Source organism: Arachis duranensis, chromosome 9, assembly GCF_000817695.3.
Source record: "Arachis duranensis cultivar V14167 chromosome 9, aradu.V14167.gnm2.J7QH, whole genome shotgun sequence".
Classification (NCBI taxonomy): domain Eukaryota; kingdom Viridiplantae; phylum Streptophyta; class Magnoliopsida; order Fabales; family Fabaceae; genus Arachis; species Arachis duranensis.
In genome coordinates, this window is record NC_029780.3 from 10,365,086 (window position 1) to 10,385,996 (window position 20,911).

General features: G+C 36.8%; 5 protein-coding genes across 6 annotated transcripts in view; 3 read left to right on the forward strand and 2 right to left on the reverse strand.

Annotated features, from left to right (window-relative positions):
- Nucleotides 1-3,033, reverse strand: part of LOC107464572 (uncharacterized) — a 13,621-nt gene extending 10,588 nt beyond the window's left edge. Inside the window, exons 1-4 of the mRNA XM_016083493.1 lie at nucleotides 2,625-3,033; nucleotides 2,325-2,527; nucleotides 1,645-2,088; nucleotides 1,121-1,531 (exon numbers count right to left, since the gene is read on the reverse strand). Coding sequence (XP_015938979.1) covers nucleotides 1,121-1,531; nucleotides 1,645-2,088; nucleotides 2,325-2,527; nucleotides 2,625-3,033 — 1,467 coding nt within the window. The remainder of the gene's footprint in view (nucleotides 1-1,120; nucleotides 1,532-1,644; nucleotides 2,089-2,324; nucleotides 2,528-2,624) is intronic.
- Nucleotides 3,034-5,212: 2,179 nt separating this feature from the next.
- Nucleotides 5,213-11,146, forward strand: LOC107464631 (prefoldin subunit 6). 2 transcript variants are annotated; one of them, XM_016083565.3, is made up of 7 exons: nucleotides 5,213-5,709; nucleotides 6,693-6,825; nucleotides 6,942-7,033; nucleotides 7,105-7,175; nucleotides 7,275-7,399; nucleotides 9,925-9,985; nucleotides 10,696-11,146. In XM_016083565.3, exons 3-7 carry the CDS (start codon nucleotides 6,952-6,954, stop codon nucleotides 10,750-10,752), a joined length of 396 nt encoding a protein of 131 aa, XP_015939051.1. In that variant the 5' UTR covers nucleotides 5,213-5,709; nucleotides 6,693-6,825; nucleotides 6,942-6,951; the 3' UTR covers nucleotides 10,753-11,146. The 2 variants fall into 2 exon arrangements, with proteins under 2 accessions (XP_015939051.1, XP_052110614.1); XM_052254654.1 differs by lacking the exon at nucleotides 6,693-6,825.
- A 1,021-nt stretch (nucleotides 11,147-12,167) lies between these two features.
- On the forward strand, nucleotides 12,168-15,649 carry LOC107464632 (uncharacterized). The gene is given in 5 exon segments (XM_052254094.1): nucleotides 12,168-12,362; nucleotides 12,819-12,845; nucleotides 12,848-12,871; nucleotides 13,438-13,542; nucleotides 14,815-15,649. Coding segments are annotated over 5 exon segments (537 nt in total). The 5' UTR covers nucleotides 12,168-12,262; the 3' UTR covers nucleotides 15,096-15,649.
- The window catches only part of LOC107464625 (NADH dehydrogenase [ubiquinone] 1 alpha subcomplex subunit 2), a 95,191-nt gene continuing 88,985 nt past the window's right edge, over nucleotides 14,706-20,911 (forward strand). The window contains exon 1 of the mRNA XM_052254101.1: nucleotides 14,706-14,709. The gene's annotated coding sequence lies outside the window, so the exon portion shown is untranslated. The remainder of the gene's footprint in view (nucleotides 14,710-20,911) is intronic.
- The window catches only part of LOC107464669 (uncharacterized), a 5,787-nt gene continuing 666 nt past the window's right edge, over nucleotides 15,791-20,911 (reverse strand). Inside the window, exon 2 of the mRNA XM_016083609.3 lies at nucleotides 15,791-17,433. Coding sequence (XP_015939095.1) covers nucleotides 16,053-17,433 — 1,381 coding nt within the window. The 3' untranslated portion in view covers nucleotides 15,791-16,052. The remainder of the gene's footprint in view (nucleotides 17,434-20,911) is intronic.

Here is a 20,911-nt window from a genome sequence, read left to right on the forward strand (position 1 = left end):
ATGGGATTTCCAGCAATGTATAATAGTCCATACTTTGCCCGAGATTTGATGGCCCAAACCGGCGTGGCAAAACAGCCTCAGAATTTCTTGATGGCCCAAACCGGCGTGGCAAATCAGCCTCAGAATTTCCAGCGTTTAACGCTGGAACTGGCATAAAACTTGGAGTTAAACGCCCAAACTGGCATGAAAGCTGGTGTTTAACTCCAGAAAAAGTCTCTACAAATGAAAGCTTCAATGCTCAGCCCAAGCACACACTAAGTGGACCCAGAAGTGGATTTTTATGTCATTTACTCATTTCTGTATACCCTAGGTTACTAGTTCACTATTAATGGGATCTTTTGACTTTGTATCTGTACCTCATGACACTTTACACGTTTCTTTGTGTACTTTCCACGGCATGAGTCTCTAAACCCCTTGGTTGGGGGTGAGGAGCTCTGCTGTGTCTTGATGGATTAATGCAATTACTACTGTTTCTTATTCAATCATGCTTGCTTCCATTCTAAGATATTACTTGTTCTTAAATCGGATGAATGTGATGATCCGTGACACTCATCATCATTCTCAACTACTAAACCTTGTCTGTGGTATTCTGAGTAGGATTCAATGATTGAGTGACTGTGACGAGCTTCAAACTCCTGAAGGCAGGGCGTTAGTGACAGACGCAAAAGAATCACTGGATTCTATTCCGGCCTGATTGAGAACCGACAGATGGATAGCCGTGCCGTGACAGGGTGCGTTGAACATTTCCACTGAGAGGATGGGAGGTAGCCACTGACAACGGTGAAACCCTTGCATACAGCTTGCCATGGAAGGAGCCTTGCGTGCTTGAAGAAGAAGACAGTAGGAAAGCAGAGATTCAGAAGATGGAGCATCTCCAAAACCCCAACCTATTCTCCATTACTGCAAAACAAGTACTTAATTCATGTTCTTTTGCTTTTCATAATCAATCCTGATAATTTCTGATATCCTGACTAAGATTTACAAGATAACCATAGCTTGCTTCAATCCGACAATCTCCGTGGAATCGACCCTTACTCACGTAAGGTATTACTTGGACGACCCAGTGCACTTGCTGGTTAGTTGTGCGGGATTGCAAAAGTGTGATTGCAATTTCGTGCACCACTAATGCAGCCCATGCGATATTAGAATCTGTTGGTAACCTGGAAGTCTGAAAGAACTCCAACATAGCTGCCGTGAACTCAGCCCCAACCTCATCCCAACACTTCTTGATGAAATTCATGTTGTACCCATCGCTTCCAGGTGCCCTCGATGATTCACAGTCCCACACTGCACCTCTGATCTCCTCAATCGACGGCAGCACCTCTAAAGCCACAACGTCCTCCTCAGCTATCATATCTACTTGTCCATCCCGAAAACCCACCAAAGGAGACTCCTCTTGATAATATAACTTCTTGTAAAACTCTCTGATGGCTACTTTTATTCTTGCTTGATTTCTTACTAACCTTTCATCAATTACCAATGCATCAATCCTATTATTCCTCCTTCTTGTTGAAGCTATGTTGTGAAGTACCTGGTGTTTTTGTCCATGTCATTCGCGAGACGGGATCATAACATCTGTTTCCAGTGCAATTCTTTCCTCACATACCACTTTTGACAACAAGTCACTAACGCCTTCCTCCTTGCCTCCATCGTTCCATCATACACCCCATTGATAACCATGTCATCGATCTTCTTGATCACTTCCTCAAACATCATAATCTTCTTATCCATGTCACCAAAGTTGTCTCTGTGCCATCTCCCAAGTAGAATCGTTAAGGCCTTCAATTTATCTGTGAACTGCATCTCCTCTAATCCCCTCCATTCCTCTTTAACCATTCTTAGAAAATCTGTGTGTGTAAACCATGAGTTAAGGCTCCAAAACGGTCTTGGTCCACATCTCAACCTTGTATCTTCCACTACCATCGGGCAATGATCTGACAGGCCCCTTGGTCCTCCTCTCAAGCGAATCTCTGGAAACTCCTCAACCCATTCTAGACTAAGCAGAACTCTATCAATCCGGTTACATGAAAGACCTCTGAACCAAGTAAACTTCCGGTCATTAAGCAGTAAGTCCACCAGATGCATATCCTGTATCCAATTCTTGAATTTTTCAACAAATACTATTAAACTAGCAGCATCATGAAACAACAAAGAACCTGGCATAAGCCAGCTGTATAGCTCAATTCTTCCCACGCAACAAGTTTTTCATCTCTAGTATGAGCACCATAAACGAATAAAAAGCCACAGTTAAAGTTATTCTTTAATATAGCCCCTTCCACACATAATCACCTCTCTCCTTTATAACAATTACTCATTTTAAAAACCATTTCATCCCATATTAACAATAATCCACCAGATGCACCCTCAACTTCATCAAATTCCCACCCAACACTATCACACCCCAAAATTCTAGCTACATCAAACTTCGTCACTATATGCCTTTTAGTCTCAATCAAACCTAACATATTCAATCTAAATCTTTGCTTTAGGTCCTTAATCATTCTCAATTTTTCATCCCCCTCAATCCCTAACATTCCACGAACTAAAGATCATTTTAAAAGATTGTTACACACCTTATTTTTATTCTTAGGTCCGTGAAGTCTTGCTTTCGCCTTTTGTTTTGCCTGCCTTTTTTTGAGCAATTTCATCATTTTGAGTTTGGAGAATAGCCATGATATCTTCTTCTTCGTTGTACAACACTGCACCGGATTCCACTGCGAGTTCCCACGCTCTCCTGTTTTCCAGCATTTGCTCCTCCAAGGTTGAACTCTGGTCGTCACCAATTTCCTCGTCATTTTCATATTCGTGTTTTCCCCTTTGAGTATCTCTGATTTCCTCCCCATCCTGCACCAACATCCTCCTACATACAGTCGATTCGCCATGTCCATATCCAGCATCATCGACCTCGAAATCCTTATTTGGCCAGCTTCTATCTTCGACTTCACTTACAGCATTTATCTCATCTTCTGAATCATTTTTCCCGTCGATATCCCCAAAACTCCCGTCGTCACTATGCTCCCCAAACACCACCATTTTTACCTACGACAGCATCCGCCGGAACCCCATTGTTTTTAGCCGCCTCACTCCCTGAAGGCCTTCCTTCCTCCAGCACCACCGCATCTGCCATTCATTGATGTCTCTGTCACAAACCCACCTTTCTCCACCACCCCACGGACCTCGATGCCATGACACCCATGAATCATCCCTCACTCTTCTCCTATTCGCCGTGCTCGTGCCGCAAGGGAAGCTGCCTAGCCTCCATCTCCAAGCACATTGTACATTGCTTTTGCGCTATGACCAGGTCGACTTTCCCTTAGGGGATCGTGCTCCACCCAACCCGGATGACCACTCCCTAGCTACCCTGATCCAGCGCCCCCAACTTTGTTCCAGCTGAATGACTTGGGCCTGGCAGCAACGTGAAGCCCATATGAGTACTAACAGTTTCGGGCCCTGTTCTCCTAGTGTTAGTGTTTATTATTCTCCCCTTTTTGGCCTCCCCTTGCAGCCCCCAATTCAAATTGCCCAAAGTCCATGATATAGTTGTATCTGAATCTTCTTTATTACTCATAACGACTTCTCCCACCAAATAAGCACTCCCTTCATTATCATCATTAATTGATTTGTATGTTACCAAATTAAGACAATTCTGTTTTAAATTTTCATTAATCCACTCGTTCAAAATACTTTCTGGAATTACCATCCTGTCCTCTGCTTCTTCACCATCCCACGTCACCGCCGTTAGTAGTTTTGCCGCTTGGTCTATGCATTCCAAAAGATTTGTTCTTCCCACCGATCTGACAGCCGCACCTGTAGAGTTACACGCAGCACTTGTCCTTCGTTGGTCGCAGCTTGTATCACCATCATCATTATCCAACTTACATCGAATCCGCTTATGCCTATTGTGATATGAATCCATTTGTTTATTACTTCTATAAAACAGGTATCAATTTACACTCGTCCAACACTGAAGTGATTGCACGATTCCGTCATCGCATCACACCCAACTACTTTACCCTATTGACTTCCTATGGTTTTGAACGTTTCCATGGACTAGGCATGCAGTGGCACTCCAAAGCATTCCAACCGCACTCTTCTAGTTTCACTTCGTTCCGATTCTTCCCATCTCCACACACCATGAAAAAATTGTAGAAGGCTATTCATTTTAAAAGTGTATGTCTCTTCAGCGCTTAACACACTATCAAAGGTCAGCAAAGCTTTGTATGCGCCTAATTCTCGTACTTGAGTAACTTGAGGCAGATTTTTCGCAATCTAATCTGTCAGTGAGTTAAAATTCATAGCACTTGTTGTCCCTCCCATGAGACTTCTTTGTAACCAGTCCAAGTTTTCCTTTGCCATAGCTACTTCTACCTTTTTTGTCCATCTGTTTCCATGTGGATTTAGGTCTTTTTTCTCTTTTCTTTGTTCTATTGTATTCATCCACGTCTCTACCTGAACCTCCTTGCATTGTGGTCGGCCAGTAGTGTTTTGAACATTTGCTTTTCTCTGAGTTAGCTTCATCTCATTCGTACCCGACATTCTCCTGTACTTCACTTCCCCCCACAAAAACTGCTTTCCCTCTCAACCTTAATCGATTCATGTCTCTTATAGCCTTCAATGTTCATCCTTTCGTCGTGTAACGTATCGATATGTCTTTAGGAAGGTTATCCATGAAGATTGAGAAAGATTCTCTCTCAAGCCTTCGGTATTCTTCTCGATTTCAAATCCTTGGATCTCTGTCTTGTGTTTTATGTTTACCCTCCTCTGTGTTTCCCACCCACGCTCTCTCATCCACGCTCTCTCTCTCTCTCCCTCATCTTTTTCCTTAATAGTTATGCGACATTGATATAGAATGTAAATACTTAACTAATTGATAAATTGATTATTTTTATGAATGTCATGACTTATGACTTAGTTAACCCAGTCCGGTTGAGAGAGGAAACGAAGGTTAGCTGGATAAGTTTACGCTCCACTCCTGTTCCACATTTTCTTACATTGTTATCAAATTCGGCTCGATTCGACTGGTTCGACTAGAAATTCGGTCACCTAACCAAACCAAGTTACTTGTTAAATCGGCTGTGTATTATAGACCCAGTAAAATTCGGTTCGACCTGACAAATTTTCGTAAATCCGATAACCCGGCCGGTTAATTTAAACCAGTCCGGGTCGTGTTTATATATATATATATATTTTTTTTCAATACTGAAACCGGGTCGTTTCAGCCTTTCAGGTGTCCACGTTTTCCCCCTGTCCCTCTCTGAAGCCCTAATTGCTGAAGATCAACCCCAGCCCCCAACGCTATCTCCTCTCTCGACTCCCTTTCTCAGTTTCTCGTCACTCTCTCCCACGAGCTCAAGCTCTCGTCAGCTCGTCTCATCTCCGGTCTCTCACCTCTCGTCTCCGGTCTGTCAAGCTCTCGTCAGCTCAAGCCCTCCCTTCCCTGCGCTCGCTTCGCCGGCGGCAGAAGCAGACGGAACCGCATCTGGTCCCTCGGGTGGTGGTGGTCGTCGTCTTCTTGCTTCTTACGGGCTCTGTCTCGCACCTGGTCTCGATCTCTCCCTTCCCTGCGCTATTCGTCGCCGGTAGCAGAGGCAACAGATCCCGGTGGGCTGGTCTTCGTTGTGGGTCTTCTTGCTTCGAGCCTTGCCGTCAGCTTCTCCCTCGTCATCAGGTTCTCCTTCGCCGTCAGCTCCCTTCGCCCAACCGGATTTGGTGAGTTCCCCTGTTCTTTCTGTTTCAATTTTGTTGCCGCATCACTGCACCTTGATTTTGTTGCTGAAAGTAACATGTTGCTGAAAGTTGAATGTGTTGCTGAAATTTGTTACTGATTATCATGAACCTTGAATTTGTTGTTGACTTCCAAAATAATCACTTAGCCTAACTTAGCTCAAGTTTGTTCGTTGCTGAAAATCATTACTGAGTTTATTGAACCTTGAATGGGGTTAAATTTTGTTGTTGTTGTAAATCGGTAAATCATGTTGAATTTATTACTTATTATCATCACTGAAGATTGAATCTATTATTGTCTTGCTGAAATAATCACTTATCTAAATTTTTTGTTGTTGTAAATTGTAAATCATCTCTTGGTATAAATATTCTGTTGTTAAAAATTATTATAGTTGAATTATTGTTGAAAAGATGTTTATGCTCTCTGCAATTGTTTAGTTAAATTGTTGTCCCACACTTTCTGTTTGTATTATTATGAATTATTTTTTGTATTGATTTGTGAAAGATATACAAATGTAGATATAGATGCAAATCAAAATGAAGGAAATGTTGGTCAAGCTTCAAACTTGTTTTATGAAGATATAGATGCCGACTTTCAAATCATCTCTTGAATTTGATTTAGACTGTGTTATCTTTTGTTGTTTCTTGTTCTTTAAACTGAGAAAGGATTTTGTACTATTGACTAGTTTATTTTATTTTTTTTGCATCATTTGTTACGTCTAATAATTGATATTTGATTGTTATTAATATATTTATGAAGACATACATTTTAAGTTTTAACTTTTGATTTTAATTTTATTTTTATAATTTTATATTTTTATTTAATTATGACCGGGTCAACCGGGTGAATTAGTGACCCACCGGTTGAACCAGTGACCCGGAGACCCAGTCGTATAACCGGGTCAATTACTGGTTCGGTTCTGATAACTATGTTTTCTTGTACTTCTTCATACTGCACCTGCCTGAAGCCTGAAGGCATACCTGAATCTCTCTGACCTTCTTGTCGCCGTCAAGACTCAAGATCTCACGCCATCTCGCCGAGCTCTGTTGATATCTCTATTACAGCGTTGCTTGCCGTCATCTGCCACTTCCTCCATCCAGGTCAGAAAACCCTTGATAGTAATAAAAAACAATGCACTAGTCTCTGCTTCCATGAGAAATGTAATTGTTTGTTATGTTAATCCTTATGACCAAATATTTTAATTTTGAAATACTAGAGAGTTGAGAATGAGTTCGTTGAGCAGTGCGGTGCGAGATCTTCAACGCGAATTAGAGAACAAAACCAATGATCTCTCCAAGCTTCAAAAGGGTATTCATTCGTTATTCCTTTGAATCCCCGTCTCTTTGGTTTTTGATATATTAATATTCTTCCAATTTCAGATATTGCAAAGAATCACCAAGTTAGAAAGAAGTACACTGTCCAACTTGGAGAGAACGAATTGGTCCTTAAGGTATAACCTATCCCTAATCCATTCCTATTCCCAATTACCTCAGATACTATATTTTTCATTCCTTTTCTAACTTTATGTTTGTTTGTTTTGTTAATTAAGGAATTGGATTTATTGAACGAAGATGCAAATGTTTACAAGTTGATTGGTCCAGTGCTGGTTAAGCAAGATTTGGCTGAGGCCAACTCTAATGTCCGCAAGAGAATCGAATACATCACTGCTGAATTGTAAGATTCTTCTCTCTTTAATTTTTTCTCATGCCTATTGTTTGCGTTGCAACAAAAAGATTTGATTGGACTGTGTTTTTATCGCGTTTGTTAATTGTATTTGGAGATACAAGTTAGCTATCCATCAAGTTTATTATTTAAGGAACTCACTAGCTAGTTACATAATCAACTTAGTTGTATAACTCAAGGTTCTGAAAACCGAACCGGTCATCGAACCCAATTCACAAAATCAACTCTCAAAATCAGAGTATACAAAACGTCAAAACCAGAATCAGAGTATACAAAGAATACAAACAACATCTCAGGTTCAAAAAAATCAGAAACTCCCAATAATCAGTTAATCACAACATATGAACATTGAATCAATCCAGAATTCAGAATTCAATTCACAAAATCAACTCTCAAAAAAATCAGAATTCAACTCCCAATACAAACAACATCTCAGGTTCAAAAAAATCAGAAACTCCCAATAATCAGTTAATCACAACATATGAACATTGAATCAATCCAGAATTCAGAATTCAATTCACAAAATCAACTCTCAAAAAAATCAGAATTCAACTCCCAATACAAACAACATCTCAGGTTCAAAAAAATCAGAAACTCCCAATAATCAGTTAATCACAACATATGAACATTGAATCAATCCAGAATTCAGAATTCAATTCACAAAATCAACTCTCAAAAAAATCAGAATTCAACTCCCAATACAAACAACATCTCAGGTTCAAAAAAATCAGAAACTCCCAATAATCAGTTAATCACAACATATGAACATTGAATCAATCCAGAATTCAGAATTCAATTCACAAAATCAACTCTCAAAATCAGAGTATACAAAACGTCAAAACCAGAATCAGAGTATACAAAGATTACAAACAACATCTCAGGTTCAAAAAAATAAGAATTCAATTCACAGAATCATCTCTCAAAATCAGAGTATACAAACAACATCTCAGGTTCAAAAAAATCAGAATTCAATTCACAGAATCATCTCTCAAAATCAGAGTATACAAAATGTCAAATCCAGAATCAATTCACAAAATCAATTCATGTTTCATCACAGAATCAGTTCATACTTCATAATCATATTTCATCACAGTTTCATGACTTCATCAGAGTTCAGTCAGTTCACAGAGTTCAGAGTAAAATTCATCTCCCAATAATCACAACATATCAGTTACAGATACTCAGAATTTCATCAAAATTCTTTGTTCACAGAGTTCAGAGTAAAATTCATCAGAAAATCATGTTCATAAATCATAGCTAAATTAAAAAATAAAACTTACCTGGAAATGAGGCAGACGCTGACGGCGAAGTGGCTGAGGGCGTTGACCGTGCTGACGCTGCTGAGGGCGCGACGGAGGCTGAGGCCGCGAAGCTGCTGAGGTCGCGACGCTGCTGAAGGCGCGAAGGAGGTGACTGCGTTGAGGGCTTCGGGCGTTCTGTCTCTCACAGTGGTGGCCGGTGGGTCGTGGTGGGTCGTGGTGAAGGTGGCCTCGTCGGTGTTGTTCTGTCGGAGTTGGAGTGTGGGTGTGGGTCTGTGGGACGCTGAGGCTGGAATTAGGGCGAAGGACGTGAGTGCGTTGAGGGCTTCAGTTCAGGCGTTCTGTCTCTCGCAGTGGTAGCCGGTGGGTCGTGGTGGGTCGTCGCTGGGTCGTCGCTGGAATTTGGCCATTTGGGTGAAGGAGAAACTGAGAAGACTGAAGGCTGAAGCTGTGAAGCACGAAGAGTCGAAGACGAGAATTAGGGCTTCGCCCTTCCCACATTGAAACGACGGCGTTTTGCTGTCAGTTTAAAAAACCGGCCGGGTCCCGGTTCGGTTCGACCGACCGGTAACCGGCCGGTTCGTCGGTTCAAAGCCGGTTATCAAATTCTGCGGTTTCCTTTGTTGACCGAACCGTGTTAGTGTCCGATTCACGGTTCGACCGGTTCGACCGGCCGGTTCGAACCGGTTTTCAGAACATTGGTATAACTAACTCATATCAACAATACATTGCAGTTATTGGCTGATATCTGCCAATAGCATTTGATTATGAAAACTGGAAAGTGAAAACCAAAATGTTGGGCAACTAAATACCAATGTCCAACAACTACCATACCAGATATGTGTCTGCAAAATCACTCATTGATCAAAGATATCCAAAATATGGTGTCCAGCCGATGTATAATTCTATTGCTAAACTGAAAATTTTCCATGTAAACACCATTCATCACTTTTAGCAAGTTTGGAAGTGAAACAAGAATTCTTTGAAATGCTGTTCAATTTATTATTTTATTTAGCTGAGCGAGAGTAAGCGGTGAAATTTTGTTGTAAAAGTTTATCGATACCAAAGCCTGCCAATATCTATTCTCTCTACTTCCTCTATCAACTTCATTTGTGATGCTGCTTTATTGTTTATGGCTTGCTGCTTGTTTTCTTCATCATTTTCACTTTGTAAATATTTCGATTGGTTTATCTAAGTTAGGCATCTTATAACATTACTTTTGTGAAATATAAGTGTTAAATGGTCTCTGCCTGACAGGAAGCGTCTCGATGCAACTGTTCAAGATTTGGAAGAGAAGCAGAATAGCAAGAAAGATGCGGTTTGTACTAGCTCTTCCATGCTTATTTGTGTAGTTCTAGTTTCATCTTCCTTATGGTTTCTTTTATTGCACTTGGATTGTGATACTTAACTCAGATAAGTTGCGTAGCCTCTCCATCTCAAGATCATAAAGTTACATTTATTTAAACACCCTAAAATTTCCCTTGATTAATACAGCAACAACTACATTAGTTGTTGAGAAATTAGAAACTCTGAAATAATATTTCAAAATAACAATGTTTTGTCTCAAGGACTTGTCTTTCTCAGTCCTCAGAGTTCGGAGACTAGTGTGTCTGATATTGTTTTATTATTCAGGGATTACTCACTTACATGACTATTCCCGCTCTTTTATAAGGAATGATAAAAATTTTAATTATTTATTATATATGTAAAATGATCTTTTGCGAAAAGAATAAGAGATTCTAGTAGTTAACAAATAATATTTGGTGATTCATCCACCTTATCCAGTGGGAGTTCCAACCCTGTTACTTTGAATTGGGAGGCTTAGTGAGAAATAAACTAAAATGAATAATGCTTGAGGATTATTTTCTGGATGTGATCATTCATTGCTACTTAAGAGGACGGACAATAAATTGTGTTTTATTTGTGTGTGAACATGCTTGGATTGATTTGCTATTACTCACTTGATGTTATATGGATTCTAAATAATGATTGATTGCATGTTTTTCTTCATTTGCCATCTTGTTGTAGATACTAAAATTGCAACAGAGAATTCAGTCCCTTCAGACTTCGAAAGCCAAGGCATAATCCTCGCCGACAGATTGTTTTAGCGTTGTAATAATTTTACTCTGCTAGGGTTGTATGTGCTTTTGTGACTCTTGTTTTGGACTGAAGTTGCATTTTAGGGGTGTTTTATAAATCCTTTTGAAGTGCTATTGTTAATACGATATTCATATCTTTGTTACTACGAGAAAAAAGTTCCAACCAATCTATACAATTGTGATCATCACAATAGAAGAAACATCAATGCTGACTTAGTAAGGTTGTTGATCGTCGATGATTGGATTGAACTGGCTGGTTTGACAAAAAATCGACAGTCTGTTCTGTTTGATTTTCTGTCAGGACCAGATTTTTCTAATCTGGTTCATGGTTTCTCTTGGGGGAGTGATCGAACTTCAAGAAATAATAATGGTCTTATCAATGTATAACTCTTCAGAAATTCTAATTGCGCTTATATTCATTGTAGAATCGGTCATTGAGGGTCAAACCCAGTAAAAATCGATTACTTGCAGACCTGTGTGGGTGCACCTCTGCAAGTTCACTGATGGAACCGAGCCACTTACGCTATGGGAATGGATTTTTTCAATTTTTTAATAATGGGTTTTTTTTTTTTATTTTTTTAACAATTAAAAGAGTAAAGTGTAATTTTTTATTATTAATTTTATAAGTGAAATAAAAAATAAATGAGAGAGAGTAATAAAAGGTTAAAAATCACATTTTATACCCTTAATTTTTTTTAACAATTAAGAGGATTCATTTTTCTTATGCCATTGCTGCAAGGCACTGTCTCCTCTCAAGGCTGTTATCTGTCATTCTATTTTATGCTAAGCGACGGAGAATTCATTCCAAAATGTATTCCACAAAATTCAAAGTTGCAACTTGAAGCTAACAAGCTTATTATAGCCTTGCTTCCCAGTTCCCAGACCAAGTTTACACTTATTATGAGGTGCACTAATATATATATTTTTAAAATGTTCAATCAAATGTTATTTTTTATTTTTTATTTTATATTTATTTTTTCTCAAATTAATAATATTTTTTAATTGTACACAATTCTTCTATTTTTATAATTATATGATATTTCCTAACGATTAACCTATTAAAGTACTCTGACTAAATTAGTTACCAGTTTAATTTTGATAATTATGTATAAAATTTTGAACTTTTTATTTATTTATAAGAATGTGAATGAATAAGGTACATATAATTTAAACTCTATTCCAATCTTATCTGCATCTTAATTTTTTCAACCTGATCATATTCGATTCAATCGCTAAAAAAAATTATTTTCATTCCAATATAATTTTTAGTTTTTCAATATTTCATAGTATCAAATAATATTTATATATTATTATTAAATTAAATTATTAATTCAGTCAGACTATGTTGTACAAAAGAAAAAAAAAATTATAGTTTAAATTTTCACTCTGTTCCTAGTTCCGTTTCTTATTGTCTTGTTCACAAAACCTGTGTGACTGCATTTGGCACTGTAACGCAAAAGCCGTGGAATCCACAAGGATTGAAGAGTATATTCGAAATGGGCGCTGAAAATGAAGAAGCCCCTGAGAGAGAGCTCAACACTTTGCCTCCTTCTAATGGATGGAAAAACCGCATCTTAATCCCAACCCTTCTTGCAGGTATCACTCTGTTCTTCTCTTCCTTCTATCACTTCTCATAAACTTGTTTTTCCTATGTTGGAGTATCTTGCCATGTTCTCTATCATCGATATTTACTCACTTCTGTTTTAATTTTATATTTATTTTTGATATTTGGAGTTTTACGTGTTTAGAGAGAGAGAGAGAGAGAGAGAGAGAGATCCTATTTATTTCTGTCAATCCAAGTGCAACCTATGTGTTTGATTGTGAACTTTTATCATTCTTTTTGGGTGTCTATCATGCCTAATTAATTAATTAATTAATTAATTAATCTAAACATGCTTAAATTGGAGGATCATGCCTAATAGTCTATGATGAATCTTTACCCATTTCTATTTTATGTTTAGTTTTAATGGGAATAGATAGAATGCTACAGAGTATTGATACTGGTCTCTATTTGTTTTTGTTTGTTACCTTTATGATTGTTTTTGGGATTAGGGGTTGCTGGTGCTGGAACTGGATTATTGCCATCGTCACTGGTTGCTATTGCGGTAATTGTTTGATTTTCTTATGATCAGATCCTTATCAGTTAAGAGTTTTGTAAATATGTTTTCATGTATTGTGTTTGATTATGTTGTTGTCATAGATTATAACATTTTGTTGAGTTATAGTATCTTATACTATTGTATGGACTTCGATCCTTCTTAATTTTCACATAACAGTATCATGTGATGAGAGAAAAAGATAAAAGTTTCAAGTTTCATTGCTAGCAATACCATTACCTGTGCAAGAAAACTTATTTGTGTATTTGTCACTTTATTATATCTTCTTTATATATCAATGTCATTCTAAATGATGGTGCTGCCCTCCTCTGCTTTTGTCAAATTAAGTTTGACTTCAACTATCAATTTCAAGGGCTCAAATTTGATACATTTTTGTAAAATATCAGCATGTTTGTTTTCAGTAAGAATAAATATCGTAATCTTCAATTATCTGTGTTAGAACTACATCTTTTAGTCAAATATCAACATTAGAAGTGTGGATGGAGCATGAACATTTGATAATTCAGGTCATTATTTTGGATTAAATTGCAACTATGGTTTGTCTAAATTGTCAGGGGCACGAGAATTTGTGACAGAAACTAGAAAAACAGGACCTGATGATTTATGGAATTCTGTAGTTGCTGGATTTGGAACAGGTGCTCTTCTAGGGCGTCTGCAAGGTCTGGTTCTGCTTTTTGCACTCTCCCTCTTGGTACATGGTGTTTTTTTGTTATTGTAACAATGATATGAATTTCATGTTTGCTTGACAGGATCACATATTTTATAAAGAAAAAGATTTACTTTCAACTTTTCCACCCTATCCCCTTAACTCTTTTTTAACGATTCCAACATATTTATATAGTTTGGCATTAATAACTGGTTTCAAAGATGATTAATCGTGTTGCTCGTGAACATAGATTTGCGAGTATCACTCTATTCGTGATTAGGGTAATATGTTTAGAATTTAGATTACATTCAAACTTCCTTTCACAGGGTTCATCTAATGTAGAAAAAAGTGTATATTAAAGCAGATATGTTTAAGTTTAGATGTTGAAAATGGAAATAAGGATGAACCAGTTAGACCAAAAGAGAGGAAATTAAAAAATAATGACACAATTCAATGTTGGAGAGTAGAACAAGAATCAGAGACACACTCAAGCAAAAGAACTCAAATTCAATAGATAGGAGCAGGGATAGCAGTTGACGTTGGTAGAAGTCCCGGCCACCTCATTTGTTCATCCTTAATCTCCATTTCAGGATGTCTCTGAAATAGAAAAATAATGTTACTAAAATTTTAGAAAGTTAAACAAAGAAAGTAAAACTAATATATTTCTATTGTATGAAAATGATATAAGAAAATTAAGATTGGGAAATTAACTATTTAATATTTATTAAAAATAATATTTACTATATATAAAGGGGATTGAGAGTGATTTGATGCACAAATTTTCTTTTCTAAAATAGCCTTCTCATATATTTATAGAAAACCAAAGCTTTTTGTTATTCCTAAGACTCATTTGAACCCAAAACCTCTTATTAGAACAGCAAACCATTTACCATCTTGACTATCTCACACTTATTGCTATTACACACATTGAATTTTAGAAAAAGGTGGATAGTGTCTAATTGCCTATTAATCTACTAATCATATATAGTTGACTAAAATGATTATGCTATATATGTACCTATATAATGGTAAATAATTTCTCATATATGGGGACCAAGGCGTGGTGATTGTGATGCCTGTCCTCGAAGGTTGCCGAGAAAACTTTTGTCTCCATACTGCCCCCACGAGTAGGGAAAATTTGACCAACTTGGGGTCCCAAATAGAGATCAGTTCCGATCTGGTTCTGCAAAGATACTATTCGTTTTAAGTAGATTGCATTGCTTGGCTGTGAAAATGTATGGATAAATTTGTCACTTAAAATTGCTTTCTTATTCTGGAATTTCAGGCGGTCAACTTGGGGCGGTTCGATACTCTGTCATCTTCGCTGTTGTAGGGACAACAATAGATTATGCTACTCTCAAAGCGAAAGACTTTTTGAGAGATCAAACTAAAATAATACATCAGGATCATGAGAATTCACAGAAAAATGGAAACTGGTTTAGATTGCCAGAATGGTCCCCGATACGGATACTTGATGAGGAAGCACTTGCTAAAAAACGAGCTCAGGAAGAGGAGTTTCTTGCACAGAGGGCAAGGATTCGTAGTCTAAGGGAAGAAAAATCTTGAAAAACTGTACACTATTTTTTGGTTGTGATGATTATGCATGCCTTGGATCTCTAATGGTCCAACTCCTCACTGTTAAAACTCTATATACCCTTCTCCCCTTCTCAACATTATTAGTTTCTAATAATGTATTTCAGCTTGTTTCTCAAGTTGATGAGTGATGAGCAATGTCTTCATCAGAGGTTCAGAACTGTTGAGGATTAAGTTCTAGTCACCTTTTGGATTGTGTGAAGATTTTTCCTCTTCCCTTTCTCGATATTACACATGGGAAATCCATAACTTAGTTGAGTGTTTGTGTCTTATTGCATTTTTGAGAGGACTTAATTCATACAGAACTTTCTCATTCTCTCAAGTCTCAATGAATTGGTCAATTCATTTTGTTTTGCTTTTGATGTTCTGTGATGCAACCATGTCCAAATGGATTGTCTCAATTAGAAAGCGAGGCAATAAGTAGGTAGAACTAGATGACTATTTAAATTGTTTTGTACTATCAATCAATGTATCAAAGCTTATATTAAGAAATATCTACGAATAATTACTTTTTACCATTCTTATAATATCATTATTGTTCATATGATAAAATAAGATTTTATTTATAATTTTATGTAAATATATTGTTTTTTTTTAATAAAGAGAGTTCAACATATCTTAAGACAAGAAAATATTCTCTAATATAAATCACCTTAGCTCTAACTCACTTTAGAAGAAATTTGCATTTTGGCAGAAATTTCTTATAAACCATGCTCGTCTTTTCACATGTTTCACCAAACAACGAAAAAGGTTAGCAAGTAGATACCGAACATCAGTTAAGCCTTATCCCCCTGTATAGGATTGGTTATATGGATCCAACGACGCAGAGTACTCTATTCTAAAAGAATCAATGTTATAAAATAGAGAAAGAAAATGTAAGGATGACTATACTATTCTGATTTTGTTTCCTTTATTAATATGAAGTATCAATCAGAACATCCATCTCGGCGAAGAAGAATGCACAGGAGTTTGCCGGGGTCTAATAATGTGGTCAGGGTTGCGCTTCATGATCGACGAGACAGTGGGGCTGAAAAAGTCATTACTCCTCTGAGAGGTAGCTCCTTGTGAATACATCTTCTTCCCATGACCAAAGCTCCTCTGGTTTTCGGGTGTCGTCCGGCGAGAAGCTTGGTTCCTTTGAGAAGCACCCCATCTATTGTAATTAACACAACTTTGGCTCCTCCCTACTTGTTGAAACTTCACCTCCCTTGGAGATGTATAATTGCGACTCTCTGCCGTTTCGGCTGAATACATAGTAGTCTCTCCTTCGCTGCTATATCCATTGTGCATTTCCGATACTTCTATGGGAGATGAACTAGACTGAACCTGACTTTGAGCAACATTAACAGAACCTGTTGAGGCAACTTCTTCACTAGGAGTCGCTGGTCTTCGGTCTTGGTTCTGTTTGTCTAACCGGTTTTCTGGTAAAGGACCCTTCAAAAAGTTTTCAGCAGACTTTGGAAGAGGTAACCTTGATGATTTCGGCAAAACTGTCGGTTGAGAGTTTCTTGGAGGAAAATTAATGTCCAAAAGCTGCTTTTGTGGAGTTTCTTTCTTTCCGAGTGGCGCAGCATTTACTCTTGGAGATTCATATATTTCTGGAGTGGGAATCCCCTGTACATGTTCAGCATTCAGGTTTGTGATTAAGCTTTCTTCTTCAATGGTATTAGCAGCAGCATTAGAACTCTGTCCTTGATCCCTTGTCTTCGAGATAGTGTTCGATGAAGATGGAGTGGTGCCATCATTATCAGCAGTTGACTTGAAAACTTGCCTCATTGAGAATGAAGCACACGAATGCTCACTCTTTGGACCAGCAGACATCAACCGAATAAGAGGTAATTTTGGTTTGTTAAGGTCATCAAGGCTACCTTCCCAATGCTGGTTTAACCAATCAAGGATAACAAGAATAGGTATACCAAATTGCATGGGGAGATCCTTCTTCAAAGATGATGAGGATGACGAAGAAGTCGAAGAGGACTTGGTATTTGGTGACGTGGCTAGTTTCATAGGATCACAAACCATAAATGCTAGATTGCCGTGTACATCGAAACCAGCAGAACCTTGGTTCCATGGAATCCCATCAGTTGACAGTTTTATGAGATTATCAGTGGCTATGACCACTTTCCCTTCTCCAACAGTGAGCTCCTGTTTCTCAGTGAAGCCTAAAAGGTAAACTACACTTCCAAGATCCAGGGTGGTTTTACAAGAGGTCTTCAAGTAGTGAGGACACTGACCCTGGGCAATCAATTCTCCATCGGCATCGTCCAAACCCACAATTGTAAGATCTAATACTGAACTCGTAATGAAAAACCTGCAACAATGTCAAAAGAATAAGATCACTGTCACAATAATAAACACTTTATTTTTTCAGATTGGCAAAGGTCGTTGCTCTCAATACAGATCATTCTTTGCTTTTTATTACACAAGAACTTATAAAAGAAAACAAACTATGTACGCCCTTAATGTAAAATTTGGTATTATGGTAAACCCTCTAAAACTAGGCCTGAAAACATCATAGATGAAATCTATAAATAAAATTAGTTTTAAAAAAATATAAATTATTTGTCTTAGGTGGTTTGAATATGTGGGAAGAAAATCAGCAGAACACACAGTTAGAAGGGTAGATGAGATGAAAGATGGACACGTGGCAAATGGTAGAGGAAAACCTAAAAAGACCATACATGAGGTGATCAAAAGATATCTATGTGTCAACAGTCTCATTGTAGACATGATACATGATAGGACGCAGTGGCATCGTTTGATCCATGTAGCCCACTCCACCTAGTGGGATAAGGCTTCGTTATTGTTGTTGTATTTGTTACCACTATTTTTTAGGGAACACCAAAGAGACCTTAAAGTTATGGATTTGATTTTCCTATGTAGAAAATAGAAAAAAAAAAGAAAAAAAAACGAGAAAGAAAATACTTCATGAAAGAATGGCTGTGAATGTCTTTGCGTATCTGCCAAAAGACATTCCTTAGAAGCAGTGTCCTTCTCATGGGAATAAGAAGTTTGAGGCAACATGACCCAATACCAGCATAGGGAAGCCAGTTTTCTATCTATGGAAATTTCTATATATAACCGAAAAAAGTTCATTTGATAAGATGGTATCTTCATGGAAACAAAATCAAGAGAGTACCAATAGCTTAATGCAGTATATAAAAAAAAAAAGGCATACTTCAAACATGAAGAAAGCCTTGGATGATCAATATTTCTAGAGAATTGAATCGAGGAAAACAATCAAATAATGAAATAAAGATAAATAATTATGAGAGAAAAATGGTGATAGTCCAAAATGAAAATGTCTATAAATTAATGTACGAACAAAAACGAAGTAGGAATGAGAAACATGCTAATACTTTGAATGACAAAGGTAAGGGACAGTTAGCAGTAATTTCAGCTCAACAAGCAAGAAAACAACATAGTGTGAACTAAATAACTAATTTTATATTTTTCCCCCAAAAAGCTAGTTTAAGGGGAGGAAAGGAGTGTCTGAATATTTATAAAGGCTACTTAGGTAATAAACAAGTTAATGAACTGGAAAAAAAAAGTAACCTTAAGCAGTTCATAATTGTCATAGAGTAAGTATTAGCCTTAATTAAGTGGAGAGAAAAAGGAAGGTAAAACCTATGAATTTACTTTTGCAAATACCATTCGAAATCATCTGCAATAACTAATAACTAGGTTTTGTGCGTCAACACATTTGTCCTATGTATTAGATCATTAGTGAAGAATAATAATAGAGTTTCCGATACATTCAAGGAATATTTTAAGATCACATGAGTGTCTGAGTATTAAATTAATACTCTCCTCCATTCACTACTGGTAAGTTGTTTAAAATTTTCTAACACATTCATAAATTGATGCAATTTGTATCTAGATACATTAATCCATGAATGAATCATAAAAGTCAAAATGACTCATCAATATGGAATAGAAGGAGTAAGTTACTGATGAGTAATGCTGAGTTTATGAAACATGAGAAACATCATATAAAGAACAAGCAAGGAAAGAATGGTATTTCAACAAAGAGTGGTGAAAGGAATAAATGAACAAGGAAGGCTCAATCAGTGCATTGAACCCTATTAAAACCAAATTTTCTGTAATCCTATTCAGGGTGTCATTTCTCTTAAAGCCTTGTAAGGGAGATAAAAGACTATACCAACAAACTTTTTATCATTATAATTTATTATAAACCAATTAAAGCACAAGATAGTGTTTTGGTCTGTAACATTTAGAGCTTGTTTTGCTTAAAGAAAATTGCGATGGTATATAGGAAATGAAAAGAAACGGTAGGTGTTAACATTAGATAAAGACAACACTAAATTACTTATATATTTAGCTTTGATTTTCCAATAACTTCTGAAGCACAATATTCTAACAAAATTATTTATAAGCATTATTCACCTTGCTTCTAAGATTCCCAGGTCTAGTATAATATTTACCATTTTAACATTCTGACTTGTTTTCTTGTTATGAACTCTATAACGCACTAAAAGCCACGTCTTGCTTGATCTCTTGAACATGAAAGCACCAAGATGGTGAGTATTTATTGGTCAAAGGAACATTTAGCTGAAGATGACAAGAAGAGCAAACTAACTATAGGTATAACTGTCTTCAGACTTGGCAAACTCATAGATAAAAGCCTAGGCATGGTTCATAAAATCATGGAATATTCAATTAGAGTAAAATTACTATTATTGTAGTTCAACAAGTGAACAAAACCAGTTTAATAATTATGTTTTACTTTTGTAAATAAAAGTCAATCAAATGATAAGCTAAAGCTCCACCTACAACTTATGCTAATTGAAACTAATAATAAAGCTAACAAGAAAACAATGTCACCTTCTAGCTTTGGAATCATTACAAATCATTTGGCACGTAAATATCTAATCAATCCATCTGCTTACGGAAAAGATTTCTAAAAGCAATCTCACTTCACATAAAATAAATTACAATTCATTAACCAAAAATAAATAAATAAATTACAATTCAAAAAGCTACATCAAACACATAATGCCATTATGACCACTGGCTTAAAGTAACAAACAGTCATAGAAACACATAAGAAAAGGGGGGAACCGCCATTTTGAACTGTAAAAAATCATTTTGTTGAAAGAATAGTTCTTGAAAGGTGGTTTATTAGTTTGCAGTGCTACAATGATTAATTTAATTGACAGGACACTGAGACAGGGACACGGAGACACAAACAAAAGACACAGAGACACTGAATTGGTGTATTTTATGTCCATCCTGCCAGGAAAGACACAGAGACACAAACAAAAGACACAACTTATTTTTCATTTTTTCTTTTATTATTCTTGTTAATTTTTTATAATTATATTTTTTATTATTATATTTTTCACCTCAAATTTTTTGAATGAAAAAAATGAAAAAAAATTAAATTTTCATAATTTGTTCTAGTTTATCACCATACAAGATACAAGAACACAAAACTTTGTGTCTCTGTCCTTTATGTCTTGTTCTCAGTGTCTTGTCTTATCCTGTTCTCAGACACAAAGGCAGCAACTTAACAAAAGCTATTTTAGAGACTAATTTGTCAACACATTGATGATTGATCTTCTAAATAGCTATCAGCCATCTCCAATTTCTCTATCCTAGAACCAAAACCAAATGATTTTAACCGACTAATTTCTCTAACAATTTAGAAACCTAATCTGCAAGAAATAGACAGAGTTTAATTTGCAAAACACACCAACAATTCTCAATGTAGTTTCTACTATCACTCTCAGCAATTAGGCTCCTGATATTTTATTCCCTAACAAAAC